This window comes from Rhineura floridana, chromosome 5 (genome assembly GCF_030035675.1).
Source record: "Rhineura floridana isolate rRhiFlo1 chromosome 5, rRhiFlo1.hap2, whole genome shotgun sequence".
Taxonomy (NCBI): Eukaryota; Metazoa; Chordata; class Lepidosauria; order Squamata; family Rhineuridae; genus Rhineura; species Rhineura floridana.
Genome location: NC_084484.1, coordinates 155,823,320 through 155,840,435, shown reverse-complemented (window position 1 = coordinate 155,840,435; position 17,116 = coordinate 155,823,320). Strand labels below are relative to the sequence as shown.

The 17,116-nt window shown below is 43.0% G+C and overlaps 1 protein-coding gene across 6 annotated transcripts in view; it reads right to left on the bottom strand.

Annotated features, from left to right (window-relative positions):
* The window catches only part of SPATA13 (spermatogenesis associated 13), a 120,328-nt gene that overhangs the window by 67,207 nt on the left and 36,005 nt on the right, over positions 1–17,116 (bottom strand). For all 6 annotated transcript variants that reach the window (XM_061628539.1, XM_061628541.1, XM_061628542.1 and 3 more), the window contains one exon: positions 953–2,755. In XM_061628539.1, the coding sequence (XP_061484523.1) occupies positions 953–2,755 (1,803 nt within the window). The remainder of the gene's footprint in view (positions 1–952; positions 2,756–17,116) is intronic.

Here is a 17,116-nt window from a genome sequence, read left to right as displayed (position 1 = left end):
GAACTTTCATTCAACAAACTTTCAAGTCATTCTCTCCAACCAACAGGACTATAAGCCTGCATTTTAAATATGGGTACTTTATGTGCAACTCCAGAAATGAAATTTGTTATTTTTGTGATGAAACACAAAAAGCAAAGTATCCCTCACCATGTTCCTTAATACTGTAAGATTCTAAGAAATTCTAAGAAATAATGACTATGAGCCTCAAGTGCTATTGAGAATCCACTGACAGAGAAAGTGGAGATGGGGAATACATCTGAAAACGTTAAGGGGGGGGTGTCAATCCATGAGACCATTATAATTATTGAAATCATATTAATCCAGCTGCCATTTTATAAATAGACCACTGTAAAAGAATGGAAACCTTTCAAAATATGCCTCTGTATTTACTGACACACACTGCCATTCACACACAGTAAAAACACAACAATCTATTAAAATGAGTGTATGAAGCTTTCCGTATAATCTTAGCATGTTTGGGACTGACGCCAAGGTCACTTAACAGTTTACCACCATCATGTGGGTTGCACTAAGTGTCCCTTGTCAGGGCTCCTGCCAAGGACTTTCCTAGCTGGATGCCGCTCAGTCTTGATCCTGTCACATAGCAGGAAGGTTGCAAACAGCAATAAAGTTGCCCTTGAAAATGTACCATTGCTTTTTTTATTATTGTGCGCGGGCAGGCAAAATAACTTGGTATCACTTCCAAAACAGCAGCGTTTAAGGCTATGCAATTCCATGCACACTTACTTGGGAGTAAGCCCCCTGACCTCAGTGGGATTTACCTCTGAGTAAACATGCAAAGGATAGTGTTGCAGGGTGTTTTTTTAAAAAAACAACACATACAGGTAATCTAAGCCACCCATCGCGTTTGAGCGGTAGTCAATGTTTAGTTACCCAAGAAGTGGAGTACCACCACTTGCCTTGAAGACATGGGGCTTGCTTTCTGTCTTACCTCCTCCTTTTCATCAGCACTTGGAGCTAAATTGAGACTCAGCTGAGAGTGGCTGCTAATGCCACTGTCTTCATTCGTATCATCAAAGAGGACAGCCTGTACAGTATCCTGGAAACAAACAGGGCTCTTCCCCAGCTTAGCAGAAGGCCCCTCCCCTCTTCCCTCACTTTCCATTGAGCTGAGTGACAAGGTGCTGTGGCGGTCCGGACCATGGAAATCCATATTGCACTTGATGTTTTCAGCACTAGGGCTCTGAGGCTTGGGGGCGGCAGGTCTCGCAGGGATGGTAAGATGCTCACTGCTGCTGCATGTAAACTGGCTGGAACTTTTTGGCCCATCAGAGTCTTCATAAAACACTTCATTGGGGATTAGGCCAATGTCCTTAAGCGGAAGTGGTGAACAAACTGAATCAGGGAGGTCACAAGACAACATCCTGTGGCCACTAGCTTCAAGGGTTAATGTACTCGTTCCAGCATTGCCATCCTCAGAACTCTGGACACTCGATCTGGAAACAGTAGAATCTGGGCTACTCCTGGGAGGGGCACACCTCCGCCTGTCATTCTCAGTGCTGCTGGAAACCCTACGTGAGTAATCATCATGTAGCTGACTGTTTGGTCTTGTCTTCTGGTTCTGCTCATTGAAGGACAGGATTTCGTTCTTAGGACTGTCTTTCTTCAACGCAACTTCAGCAACATTGCTAACAAGTTTCAAAACTCTGTCAAAATCCTTAGCCCTGATTGGGCTCTGCCAGCGTTTTGATCTCCGCTCCGAGTTCCTGCTCGTTTTGTCAGAGTCAGTTGAAGAAGTACTTGTGGTCCTCTGTGGAGTTTGCTTTTCGTTCACAACTTTGTGGTCAGTGAGGTTTGAGGTCGACTTCCTTTTGAAGGAACTCTTCTTCAGAAAGTTCAGGTTATCTGTGCTCTTGCTCCTCCTGTAGATGACTTTGCTGCTTTCAGAATCTTTCACTACTATTTCACAAATCTGGGATTCCTGTATGACAGGAGATACTGTTTTAATAGCGTCCTGATGATTCTGAATCTTGTCAGTGTCTAATAAATTTATACGTCCAATCCCATAAGCACGCCTGATGCTCCGTGACCTGCGAGTGTTTCTCAGGAAGGAATCATCACCTTCCTCCCCATCAGAATGATCAGAAACAAAAGTATTGTCTGTTGTGCTATGCAAGTCATGTAGGGGCCCTGAAAAAGAATATCTGTTTGTATGAACCCTCACCACTGTGCTGTTAGGGGCACTGTTTCTCATATTGTTCTCCAGCATGTTGTCATTTAAGTTGTCCAAGTCTTCCTTGGCTGGGATTCCTTGGAGAACTGAGGATTTTAACTTCTTGAAAGATCCCATTTTCCTAATGGAAGACAGAGCATTCCACGTCGAGGGGTTCCCCATAACTATCAGAGAGCGAGGCCTTTCCACGTTGGAGCTGGATCTTTTCCGAGGAGTGGAGAAAAAGCGCATGAGTTTGGAAGGGTTAGCTTTATCATCCTGACCTTCATTTTCATAGCTGCTACTTGTGTCGCACCCGTCATTGTGACATAAGGAGGTATTGCTGTGCCTTGATTCTTTATCATCCATCACTGTACAAGTAACAGAGGTGCCATTTCCACAGCCATTCTGATATGTCATATTTTCCATGTAAGCATCAGGATATATGGTGTTGTAACTCACATCCAAAACCTTGTCTTGTTCATCCTCACCAAACCGAAGTTTTCCTTCAGTCGTGCATCTTCCCAAGTTATTGTTTTCACATCTGTTATGTGAATTTAGCTCTCCAGTAGTCTGCACTGCCTGTACCAAGAAAACAAAGCCAGCATTTAGCATTTTTTCTCAACAGAGAAAGAGGGATTCTTTGTCTAAAATGCAAGGATTTCTTTAAAAAGGCTCTCTCATGGAAATGAGAAAGGCTTTTTGAGAATGACACCAACATTATCCTAGCTATTAATTAAAGGAATTATATTTTTGTTTTGCAGGCTTGGGATACTGCTATCAGGCAGAATCCAAACACCAAAAGAGGGTCCACCAATGGCATTTTTTCACTGATCAGCATCCACCTGAAGCTCCCCCTGGATTTCCTTCATCCTGTGGCATCACCATGCCCTAATTTTGTAGCCAGCTGTTTTTAGGGGACCTATTTTGTAAGATTCCTGCCTTTGGCCCTCAGACCTCCCTGTGGCATTTTCTTAGGAGGACCCTTGTGCCTTCTAAAAATATATTTGGTGCTCTGACAGCAGGAACATATTGACTGGTGAGGTATAAATCCCTAAAATTAAAATAAAATAAATGAACGTTGCCAGCACATTTTGAATAATGTTAATAAATGAGGTTGACAAAGAAAAACTGCCCGGCTGAATAGGAAGCATCCCTCAGCCCATATAAACAGTCAATAAATTAATCTTCCACATGGCTTACTGGAAATTCAAAACACCCATTAAGTTTTTCAATCTAGTTCTAATTTCTCACTTAGAATAAAAACATATTGCATAAGCATTATCTAGTAATGCTTCATAAGATCACCTGAAAATTCCTAAAGCCCTCTTCCTCAAACTTATCCCAGCCTGGATAAGTCCATCTTTTTCTTATGTAAGGATTTTATTTTATTTAAAACTTGTGTGACAGTGGGAGTAGCAAGGTTTTAGTGTGCGTTCCCATGAGATGCTTAACAACTCTATTTTAATTTCATCTCCCCCGTTAACCTACTATACGGTCAAAAGAATAATTAGCTCACACCAAGGCCTGCAAAATCTATTTACAAGAAACTGCTTTAAATGGGTCTGGTATGATTTTTCAGATAAAACTAGACTTCAGATTTAAGTATTCCCTCATCAGCATTCCTCTAGTTTTGATATTTTAAAATAAAAATTGAGGTGGGAAGAGGGTATGAGACAAAAGAGGCTTGATTAAGTCAACAGGTCTCATAGCAAAACATGACAATTATTTTTAAAGTTGCAATCCTAGACACGCTAGGAGTATGCTCCACTGAATGCAGAAAGGCTTACTTCTGAGCAAACATGTATAAAATTGTGCAGTAAGTCATACATTCCAAAAATATAAAACATAGGAAGATAAAAACCCTCTTTTTATCAGTGTACATTACTGTATCAGTATGATCTATATACGAACAGTACAGAAAGGAAAGGGGGAATTTAGCACAAAAGATACTGTATTATAATTTAAGTCAGTAACTCTTTAAATATTCACACTTCTGAAAACAACACACTATTATTGAGGAGAAAATGCAGTGAAAACCAAATGCACAGAACAATTGCCACCAAAGGCTGTTATTTTAAAAGCGTCGTCCCCCCCCCCCGCCCCCAGCCACCCATCCCCTCTGGCCTGCAAAGGAGGAGTCCCTTCCTCTTTCCCCTCTCCCTTTTGGCTTTTCAGAGTTTCAGAAAACGGCTTCAAGTTTCTATAGCTGCGGCAGAGGCACCTGCTAAATTAAAGGGTCCTCCTTTTCTTTCTAATCTAACCAAAGAAAGAAAGAAAGAGGCTGGTAAACCCCGATGAAAACAGACGTGCTCCTATAGCTAAGGAAGCGGGGAACTGCCATGCGCTCGCCCTTCCTCCACGGACCCTGGCAGCTGCGATTACCTGGCAAGGAGGACGGGGCTGAACTTTTCTGCCTCTGCACACCAGGCAGATCTCAGCCAGAATCGGAAGGAGGACCAGCAGCTCAGATCCTCTAAGCCCCCTCACACCGGAGGAGGGGGGAGAGGAGGACGTTGAATAAGCACCGGCAAAAACCTCACACTCACACTCCTGCTGGTCGCAGTGCTGGTGGCGCTGGCGGCTTCCCCACTCCCCCAACCCGGGTATAGGAGGCTTAATCCGCTTCCAAGCATCACTATGGTAGCGACCGGAACAGAAGTGGGGGGGAGGGGGTAACCCTATAGGCGCGCGCACGAAGGAGAAGGAGGGTTTGCAAGAGGAGGGGAGAGAAGGTGGAGGAGTTCAAAGGCACTTTGAAGGGCTCGGCAACAGGAGAGAAAGAAAAGACCTCAGCAGCAAGAGGCAATGAGGGCAGGGACTTAACTAGTACTGTTTTGGCAGGCTGGGGAGGGGAGTGCCCGCTGGCCGGAGAGAGAGACGGGGCTATGGGATCCTTCGCTCCAGGCATGTGCCTACTTCAGTTTGCGGGATCTACTTTGTTTTTACTAAAAATCTAGAAACCAGCTCAAGCTTGGTGCAAAAGGATTCTGGGCCCAGAAACTTGCTTTAGACCCAGAACTGAACGGAGCTCACACTCCTTCCAAAAAAAAAAAAAAAAAGATCCACTCCTTTGTTTCATTTCAGTTGCTGCTATTGTTAAATTTTACTATTATTATTATTTACTATTTACTATTATTATTATTATGTATTGTGCCTTCAACTCGATTACGACTTATGGCGACCCTACGAATCAGTGACCTCCAATAGCAATAAATTGTAAATGTTAAATTTTAATTTCATTTATATACTACCCATATAACTGAGCCCTCTGGTTTTAATAGTTGGTAGACTATTAATAGTTTAATGGTCGGTAGACTATTAAAAAAATAACAAATCAACATGTATGGCGCAATCCTATACAGGCATGTCAACTCAGAAGCCCGCCCCGTGGTTTTCAATGCGGCTTTAACTCCTGATTGGTGTGTATAGGATTGCAGCCTTAAAAACAACACAGAACCAATTATAAATCAAACAAGTTGAGTGTCAGAAACCCTTGCCAATCCTCACCAGATCCTCATCCAGATCTACCTTCTGCCTATCCCATCTCTATTCTTGCCCATCAATCCCCCCCCCTTGAGAGAAATTCGCCTTGCCTCCTCAGTAAAAGAGAAGTCCTCTGGCCTTTTCACCCTAGAGGCAGAATCCATGCCCCTTTATCTGAAAAAAAAAACAAAAGTTGACCCGGAGGGAGGGGGCGGAGATGCCGCGATAAAATAATCATGCATCTCACTTAACAGGATGATTTACATTTGGGCAAACACTCATTAAGGCGTCATTTCCCCCCCCCTCCCCCAACTTTTTCGACTTACATCCGACTCTGCCACAGACAAAGGAAGGCTTTTTGGCTCTCAGTTTGGATTGCATTGTCATGTGGACAGCCGATAACAAGAGCAGGCAGCGTAGCCAACAGAATATGACAAAAATGAATTAGGACAGCCAATTTTGCCTCGTGCGTACAGTGAACATGTTTTGTTTCAAGTCACCCTCAGACATTCTATTAAGATATGAAACGTTACAATACGAAATGTTGGTTTAAAATTTTCTCAAGAATGAAGTTTGTAAAGCTTCCCCCCCTTACTCTATATTATCAGATTTCACCCTGCAAAATCACTAGAGCTAAAAACATTGTTTTAAATAATAAATAAATGAGGGTGGTATTCAACTAAATCCTACTCAGAGTAGACCCAATGAACTTAATAGACATTACCACCTTAAGTTTACCCAGTTCAGTGGGTCTACTCTGAATAGGACTTAGCTGAATACAACCATGAGATTGCAATCCTATACCCACTTACCTAGGAGTAAGCCTCACTGAATTCAATGGGACTTACATCTGAGCAGACTTGCGTAGGCGCCCACTTTGAAAGTAAAATCCCCCCCGTAAAATATTGCCCTTTTAGGAAGCAATTCTTGCTGAGTCAATTCAAACTGATTCTTGCTTAAGAAAAAACACTGTAAAAAGGGGAAGGGGAAAGTATTTTAACATTTAAATTACCTGTTATTAATCTTCCATGTACTGTTAACTGTACATTCAAGAACTTTGCATTCTCATTTGCAGAGATGTTTACTTAAATCATGAAAAATTATACAGCCTGCATTTCCCACCTCTTATGAAGAATATTCCATACACAGTTCCCAGTTTTCTTATATTCTACAGGGTAAGTCAAAGCATTGGTGAACGCACTAACATCCTACATGTAGTGAGATGTGCAAGACAGGGAGTCCTGCTCACGCCTGTTGGAAATGCCTCCTCATTACACACATACAGGATAACTTTGGAAAGAGCCTGTTGAGTATATATACAGACAGATAGTGTATACAGGGGCTGTACACATTGTTGGGAACCCTGTGTGCACCATGGTTTGGGAATCAGCAGGACTCTGAAACCTTGTGCTTCTTCCCTTCTCTCCTTCCCCATCCATGCAAATTTTACCCCCGCTTTCCTCACTGGTGTTAACTACAACACAGCATTACATATGCACTAGTGTCGTCATAATTATTATGCACTCTAATTTGGTTTCAATCTCTATTTTAAAAGCCATTTCTGATCCTAATTTTAGTCTCTGGTTTTTGAAATGAACTGTGGTTAGTTAGAACCTTGGTGATGGTGGTGGAGGCATAAGTTAAAACTAACCAGGTAAGGTACAGTAGGAAAAACAGAGGAAGAGTGTGAGCCCGTTGGCACTCCCCATCACCAAACCATGGTTTGGCAATTGGACAAAAGTTACAAGAATGTGCATTCCCTTCTTCTAGCCTCTACCTTCTGGAGTGGGAATTTCTGACAGCTGCTGTTAACTGAGGCTAAGCTTTATTTATTTATATTATTTATTAAATTTATATCCCTTCCTTCCTTCCAGTAGTGATTATTACCATTGGTAAGGCTAACCAAGGTTTCTGTAACTAGAAGTTGAAATCAGAGTTCAACTCCTGGTTGCAGAAACCTTAATGTGAACTATGCTGAACACCACTGATGTATCATCTGTGGTTAAGGGTGATGCAGCTCTTTAACTAGGAGCCAGGGAAGTGATATGTGATCCACTAGCCAGGTACCAATTGCTTAAGTATGGTTAAGTAATGTCAGAAGGGTTATGTTAGTACAGGCCCTAAGCAACAGAAGTACAAGAAATTGAAGAAAGCCTTTTTAGGTTGTTCTAAAAAGCTGTAGTTCACTCTATTATTTGCAAGCTATGAATTTGTTCTCAGCAGAACAGTAAAATATGTAATTCAATCAATGCCCCTGCAAACATCATAAAGTGTGGGAGAGTCAAGTACAGATAGATATTAAAGAACAAAAAAAAAGCTTGGAGAACAAATTACTGATTGGTGAAGGACAAAAGAGCTATTAGTAAGTGTTTGATGATGGTCTCTAGTATTTATAGCAACAAAATGAAAAGCATGCTTTAGAATTTTAAATCTCTAGTTGAAAAAAGGTTTGGTATGCATGTGACAAGAAATGAAGAGAATGACAAGCTGAGGCAGTGTGTGAAATTATTACAGAAAGGTGACAGGAAGTAAGATATTGAAGAGGGGGTTGTCTAAAGAAATAAGAAAAAAAGTAATGTGTTTGGGTATTGGCAGTTCACATTAATTAATAACACCATATATCATTTATATAGCACTTCTAATTTGCATACTGCTTTTTAACCTTTATTGTGTTTGCCTTTTCACAACCCTGTGTAATAAATCCAGTAATTTACCAAAAAGCTATACCTTTATCTGTGTCAATGGAGAAATATGTCTCTCTTGAATTAGCTCAATAATCCCAGATTTGCACATTCTGCTGCTTTGTGTAGTTAGTTACCGTTTTTACCACTGATCTTCCTTATTATCACTTTTTCATCTGTTCTACCATCTCCATATTTGCTTTTGCCCTGGACTCTTCTACTGAAGAATCTTTAACAAATTTCAGTGTTAGTTTTTTATCTTTGCCCATGTGTGGCATAGAAAGTGGGATATCATATAGTAGGCATGCTAATAATTGGATGAACTTCTTTCGCCAGACAAATACTATAAAATTGATGTAGGCTTTGATTCAACCCTCAGGCTCCAAAGGTTTGCAGAAAAATAGGTTTGGGGTCAAAAAATGCCCATAGAGGAGAAATTTCAAAAATAATTCCAGACTCGCCCTCCAGACTTGATTTTGGACCACACTTGAGAATACCCAGGCTCACCTCCCAACATTCTTAAAACGGACAGTATAACCCATTCTCATGTCTCCAAGGAGGATGGAATAAAAACAGTCCCAGCTGACCAGATCCTTCTGGAGTTGATGTCTCCCTCACTTCTCAATTTACTGGTAAGGAAGCCACCTAGCTTGCTGTGAAGATCAACAGCCTGGTGCCTGTCCCACAGAGTAAAATGAGATTAAATGGAAGGGGTGGGGGCAGAATGGAGATGTTTGGAGAAGGGAGAAAATGGAAAGAGAGACAGGTAGATGGTTGCATATATTGAAGTAGGCAAAACTGGGGGGTGGAAGGGAATTGACTGTGGGTGAGATGACACCAGCAAAAAGTGAGGTAAGATTGGGGAGAGGGAAATAAAAGTATCTGAGAGACAAGAGGATGTAGAAGGAAAGGAGGTGCATTGGAGGGGAAGGAGGAAATGTTTGTGTGACAGGGTAGAAAGGGAGGGGAGTCTGGTTATTTATTATTATTATTAACTAAATTTCTATCCAACCCTTCCTCCCAGAAGGAGCCCCGGGGGGCAAAGGACAAAACACTAAAAAACATCTTAACAGATTTTAAAAACAACGCATCTTTAAAAAAATCTTAAAAATAAAATATCTTAAAAAGGTTTTTAAAACAATTTAAAAGAGATTGGTTGAGAGATTACGTGAAATTTAGGGTAAGAAAGGAGAAGAGGTGGGAATAATCCTAGGGGATTAAGAGTGGGGATACAGAAACAAAATAAAGAAGCTAATAGTGTGCTGTGTGTGCATGTGTGTATGTATACATGCACAATATATGTGAAACATGACTCTCCTTGTTATTAAAGAAAATCAAGGAGACTGGCTGCAATGTTGAGTGATTGTACATGTGGGGGTTGTGTGTTTAAATTAGTTTTGTGTAGTGTGAATGCACAGGTGAATTATTTTGGTGATTCTACTGTGTGTTTTTAATGGTATGTTGTAATTATGTTGCATTTGATATATCTTGATTTATTTTGATGGTTCTTATATCATTTGATTTTGTGGCTAAGATATTTATTTATGTTACTTAAAATGTAGAATTATTATCAGTAGTAGTAATCTTGCTAGTAGCAGTGATTGGTTTTGAATGTGGTATATGTATTGTATTTTCATATATTGATTTTTTTGTTGGGAAATGCAAACCACAGAAACTTCTGTTGAAAAATGAAGCAGTATATAAATAGAGAAAGAAAAAGACAGACAGAAAGAAATGCATTTAAGAAATAAGGGCGCAATCCAATTTGCATTTAATCTGGGTTGAGGTGAGTTGGATATGGCAGATCTCTGGCTGAGCCAGCTGGGTCCTGGGTCAGCTGGGCTACGCCAGCATAAGTCCTTCAGCCAGAGGTCTGCCAGGGAAGCCCAGCCAGTGTAAGGGAAGCCATAAACATGTATTTTGTTTCCTTCTGCTGCGCCCTGCTGGTGCAGCCAGTGTCCTCCCCTCCACGAGGCTTCCGAATGGCAACCCCTTTCAACAGCTCCGCTTCCACCGGCTTCACTCTTGGTGGCCTCCAGCAAATTGGATTATTCTGCTCATCTGCAATCCTGACCCACTTACACAGAAGTAAGCCTCAATGAATTTAATAGGACTTACCTCTGAGTAGACATGGTTAGTATTGCACTGAAAGCCCATAGTTCATTTTACATTGTGAACCAAACATGGTCAAGCTCCCCACATGTCTGCTAGTTCTGTGCATATGTGCCTACTGCCCCAGTAAACTACAGGATGACCTTTGTTTAACTAAGCTAGCTTCATGAACCACAATTCAAAGCTGGCTCATATCAGTAAATCTGTGGCCCTTCAAATATTAAGACTCCAGCTCCTATCATTCCTGATCATGCTGGCTGGCAATGGTGGGAGTTGAAGTCTAGCAACATCTAGAGCGCCACATGTTCCCCTTCCTTGCAGTAAATCATCAGTAAGACTAACTGCAGTTTGTCCAGGTTTGCACACAAAGCTAAACTGCAGTCAGTTAAAGACAGAAATGAGGGCTTCTAATTTCCTCGCCTGGCTTATTTATGTGAAAGAAACCAGTTGTCTGAATGCAGTTATTAAAAAGATATTTTGCTTAATCTGGTGTTACAATATTTGAAAAATAATATTCAGTTGTTCAGTTCTTTTATTGGTGCTAAACCTATATGACATTAAACAGAAGAATCCAAATTCATTAGATGATTATTTGGGTTACTGGACACCCATTCAATTCCTAAGGAATGGGTAAATGTGAAGAATGGGTTAGTTATAAGCCTATTAAACTGACTGGTTATACTTCTAATTGAAATAAGTGTGTAAAAATAACATTCTAGCTCTTTGCTAAAGATTCTCAAATGTTCTTTCAATTAACAACATCCATGAAGTGAAGCGGGAAAAAACTTGGCTCTAAGGACTGATGGCTGATGTGTAAGCCAAATAATTAAATACCGATTTCATTTTTATCAGTCACACTTTTCTTCAAATTTGCCGAGAGCTTATTACACTTCACTCCACTTGGCACAGAGTTGCAATTTAGGTTGGTGAACAAAAGCCTTGTGGAATGACGCAATCTGAGAAACAGGACCTCTGTGTACTAGGTTACCATTATATTCTGTCGGAGCTGTTCTTAGCCACCCACCTTCACCACTGCAGCTGCATGCAACTTAATGGTGGATTCAGCCTTTCAGTCTGGAAGAAAGCTATTTATATCCTCATTGAGCCTGCTTGTGACGCTATTATTGTGTTCCCATCCTCAAGAGGCATTATTCAGACAGCATGACATGAAGAGATGGTTCGTACTAAAGAACAGCAGTTTCTAATAAACAGATCATTGTCCCCAAACATAAAGAAAACTTCCTGTTTCCAATTAAGAAAGGCTGCAACTCTACTTTTTTGTCTCATATTATGACTTAGTGTTTTATAAATGGGAAGTGAAACCATGCATGTAAAAAAAGAAAGAAACAAAGCTAGATGGTCAAGTTTCTTCAAATTTAACTTCACTGATTGATTTTCTATAACTGGGTTCTTAAAGCAATTATGGCAAATAGGTTTCCTGCTAAATGAAATGCATATTTAGGTTATGGAGAATCTTATTACAGATGGAAAGAACAGATATAAAGAATAGAAATTTGCTCTTTCTGATCTATATGGACTTTCAGTTTGATCTAGCTTGGTCAGTATTTATTTCAGTTTAAAACCTGACCTCATCCAAGGGTTGGAAACAATATTGCAAATGAACAAAGAGAAGCTAAACAAATAAAGGTAGTTTCCTACCCTAAACTCCCACAACCTATTATTATTATTATTATTATTATTATTATCTTTATTTATACCCCACCCTTTTTCCAAACTGGGACTCAAGGCGGCTTCCAGATAAAAACAAGTACACATCATTAAGAACCTATAAAAATATAAAACATATAAACATATAAAATCAGCATTAAAACAGGATTAAACTATTAAGATGTTAAAACCAATTACTCTTAAAATACTGCAACCCAGTTTAGGAGCATACAGGCAAAACAATAACATACAGCATCCTCTTCAGTCACTACCCTTAAAACCTTCCGTTCCAAAGGCCTGCCGGAAGAAAAAAGTCTTTAGCTGTCAGCGGAAAGACTGCACAGAGGAGGCCATTCTTGCCTCCCTAGGGAGGGAGTTCTAGAGCCTAGGGGCAGCCACCGAAAAGGCCCTATCTCGTGTCCCCACCAGTTGCACTTGTGAAGGTATTGGGATCGTGAGAAGGGTCTCTCCTGAAGATCTCAGGGCCTGGGCAGGTTCATATAGGGAGATACGGTCTGACAGATAGCCTGGACCTAAGCCGTATAGGGCTTTATAGGTCATAACCAGCACTTTGAATTGTGTCCGGAAACAGACTGGCAGCCAGTGGAGCTGTTGCAGCAGGGGAGTTGTATGGTCCCTGTAACCAGCCCCAGTTAACATTCTGGCTGCAGCTCGTTGCACCAGCTGAAGTTTCCGAACAGTCTTCAAAGGCAGCCCCACGTACAGCGCGTTACAGTAGTCTAAGCGGGATGTAACTAAGGCATGTGTCACCATAGCCAGATCAGACGACTCCAGGAACGGGCACAGTTGGCGCACTAAACTGTGCAAAAGCATTCCTGGCCACCGCAGAAACCTGGGCCTCCAGGTTTAAGGCTGAGTCCAGGAGCACACCCAAACTGCGAACCTGCGTCTTCAGGGGGAGTGTAACCCCATCCAGCACAGGCTGAACCCCTATTCCCTGATCCGTCTTTCGACTGACTAGGAGCACCTCTGTCTTGTCTGGATTAAGCTTCAGCTTGTTCACCCTCATCCAGTCCACCACTGCTGTCAGACACTGGTTTAGAACCGAGACAGTTTCCTTGGAATTAGGTGGAAAGGAGAAGTAGAGTTGGGTGTCATCTGCATACTGGTGGCACCAAACCCCAAATCTCCGGACAACCTCTCCCAGCGGTTTCATGTAGATATTAAATAGCATGGGGGACAGAACTGAACCCTGAGGGACCCCACAGGCCAACGGCCAAGGAGTCGAACAGGAATCCCCCAGCACCACCTTCTGGGTTCGACCCTCCAGGGAGGAACGGAGCCGTCATAAAACGGTGCCCCCAAGTCCCATCCCGGTAAGGCGACCCAGAAGGATACCATGGTTGATGGTATCGAAAGCCGCTGAGAGGTCCAACAGAACCAACAGGGACACACTCCCCCTGTCCAGTTCTCTGCGTAGGTCATCTGCCAAGGCGACCAAAACCGTCTCCGTCCCATAACCAGGTCTGAAACCAGACTGAAATGGATCTAGATAATCCGTTTCATCCAGGAATCCCTGTAGTTGGGAGGCCACCACATGCTCTATTACCTTGCCCAGGAATGGGATATTAGACACTGGTCGATAACATAAGAAGAGCCTGCTGGATCAGGCCAGTGGCCCATCTAGTCCAGCATCCTGTTCTCACAGTGGCCAACCAGGTGCCTGGGGGAAGCCCGCAAGCAGGACCCGAGTGCAAGAACACTCTCCCCTCCTGAGGCTTCCAGCAACTGGTTTTCAGAAGCATGCTGCCTCTGACTAGGGTGGCAGAGCACAGCCATCATGGCTAGTAGCCATTGATAGCCCTGTCCTCCATGAATTTGTCTAATCTTCTTTTAAAGCCGTCCAAGCTGGTGGCCATTACTGCATCTTGTGGGAGCAAATTCCATAGTTTAACTATGCGCTGAGTAAAGAAGTACTTCCTTTTGTCTGTCCTGAATCTTCCAACATTCAGCTTCTTTGAATGTCCACGAGTTCTAGTATTATGAGAGAGGGAGAAGAACTTTTCTCTATCCACTTTCTCAATGCCATGCATAATTTTATACACTTCTATCATGTCTCCTCTGACCCGCCTTTTCTCTAAACTAAAAAGCCCCAAATGCTGCAACCTTTCCTCGTAAGGGAGTCGCTCCATCCCCTTGATCATTCTGGTTGCCCTCTTCTGAACCTTTTCCAACTCTATAATATCCTTTTTGAGATGAGGCGACCAGAACTGTACACAGTATTCCAAATGCGGCCGCACCATAGATTTATACAATGGCATTATGATATCGGCTGTTTTATTTTCAATACCTTTCCTAATTATCGCTAGCATGGAATTTGCCTTTTTCACAGCTGCCGCACACTGGGTCGACATTTTCATCGTGCTGTCCACTACAACCCCGAGGTCTCTCTCCTGGTCGGTCACCGCCAGTTCAGACCCCATGAGCGTATATGTGAAATTCAGATTTTTTGCTCCAATATGCATAATTTTACACTTGTTTATATTGAATTGCATTTGCCATTTTTCTGCCCATTCACTCAGTTTGGAGAGGTCTTTTTGGAGCTCTTCGCAATCCCTTTTTGTTTTAACAACCCTGAACAATTTAGTGTCATCAGCAAACTTGGCCACTTCACTGCTCACTCCTAATTCTAGGTCATTAATGAACAAGTTGAAAAGTACAGGTCCCAATACCGATCCTTGAGGGACTCCACTTTCTACAGCCCTCCATTGGGAGAACTGTCCGTTTATTCCTACTCTCTGCTTTCTGCTTCTTAACCAATTCCTTATCCACAAGAGGACCTCTCCTCTTATTCCATGACTGCTAAGCTTCCTCAGAAGCCTTTGGTGAGGTACCTTGTCAAATGCTTTTTGAAAGTCTAAGTACACTATGTCCACTGGATCACCTCTATCTATATGCTTGTTGACACTCTCAAAGAATTCGAATAGGTTACTGAGACAGGACTTTCCCTTGCAGAAGCCATGCTGGCTCTGCTTCAGCAAGGCTTGTTCTTCTATGTGCTTAGTTAATCTAGCTTTAATAATACTTTCTACCAGTTTTCTAGGGACAGAAGTTAAGCTAACTGGCCTGTAATTTCCGGGATCCCCTCTGGATCCCTTTTTGAAGATTGGCGTTACATTTGCCACTTTCCAGTCCTCAGGCACGGAGGAGGACCCGAGGGACAAGTTACATATTTTAGTTAGCAGATCAGCAATTTCACATTTGAGTTCTTTGAGAACTCTCGGGTGGATGCCATCCGGGCCCGGTGATTTGTCAGTTTTTATATTGTCCATTAAGCTTAGAACTTCTTGTAGGGAGGCGTTGGCCACTTCCTTCACCCACTCGGCCAGGCCCCCTCTGGCACTTTTAATAAGCCAGGAAGGGCAAGGGTCTAACAGACATGTGGTGGGCCTCACCTCTCCAAGGATCCTGTCCACATCCTCAGGTTGTACAAGCTGTAAAGAATCCATTATTATTGGACAAGCAGGAGCCAAAGTTACATCCACTGAGCCTGTATCAACTATAGCATCCAAGTCGGAACAAATCTGAACGATTTTGTCTCCGAAGTGCCATGCAAATTCTTGACAGCGGGCTGATGAGTGGTCTATATTACCCTCTTGGGGGCCAGAATGTAGAAGACCCCTGACCACTCGAAACAGCTCTGCTGGTCGGCTCCCCGCAAACACAATGGTGGCTGAAAAGAATAATTTGCTGCCCGCACTGCCATGGAGTAGGCCTTCAGATAGGCTCTAGCCCGTGTTCGGTCAGACTCGCTCCGAGTCTTCCGCCAACATCGCTCTAGTCTCCGTCTGATTTGTTTCATCACCATCAGTTCCCTGGTAAACCAGGGAGCTGGTTTGGCTCCATTCCGTGAGAGGGGACGCTCAGGAGCGAACATGTCCACCGCCTTGGCCATTTCCCCATTCCAGAGGTCAGCCAGAGCTTCAACAGAATCGCCTGCCGAGGTGACAGGAAAAACCCCAAGAGCTCTCAGGAAACCATCTGGATCCATCAGCCTCCTGGGGCGGACCATCCTAATTGGTCCCCCACCCCTGCAGAGGTTTTGAGTCCCAGTGAGTCTAAACCCAACCAGGTAGTGATCTGTCCATGACAACGGAACTACAGAGAGTTCCTCCACACCAAGATCACCATCATCCCATCCAGCACAGAACACAAGGTCCAGAGTGTGGCCAGCAGCATGAGTGGAACCAGATATTACTTGGGACAGACTCATGGTTGTCATGGAGGCCATGAAATCCTGAGCCACTCCCGCCAGAGCGGTCTCGGCATGGATGCTGAAGTCCCCCAGTACAACGAACCTAGGTGATTCCAACACCAACCCCGAGACCAACCCGGCTAGCTCAGGAAGGGAGACTGTTGAGCAGCGGGGTGGGCGGTACACCAACAGAATCCCTATTCTGTCCCGGCCACCCAACTTCAGATACACACACTCGAACCCTGAAGACTGTGGGATAGGGCACCTGGTCAGGGGAATGGTATTACGATAGACCACTGCAATTCCACCTCCCCGCCCCCCAGTTCTTGCCTGCTGCTGTACAGAGAAACCTGGTGGGCAAAGCTGAGAGAGATTAACCCCCCCATCTTCATCCAACCAGGTCTCTGTAATACAAACCTATAACCTTCCATGCAACTATCCACTATACCAGTCTTTGCTAGCCTGGTGCTCTCCAGCTGATTTGGACTACCAACATTGGTCAAAACATCTGGAGGACAACAGGTTAGCAAAAGGTGCACTATACTATGCATGTGGAGAATCATTTACAGAATCCCCACGTGCTAAAGAAGGCCAAGATTCTTCATCCATCTTCTTTATGTGCTAGCCTTTAAATCAATATAGGCTTAAATTATCCTCTAACTCAGCCTTCCCCAACCTGATGTCTCCTGGTGTTGCTGGATGGTAATTCCTATCACCCCTGACCATTGGCCATGCTGGATAGGGTTGATGGGGAGTTGCAGTCCAAAAGATCTGGAGGGT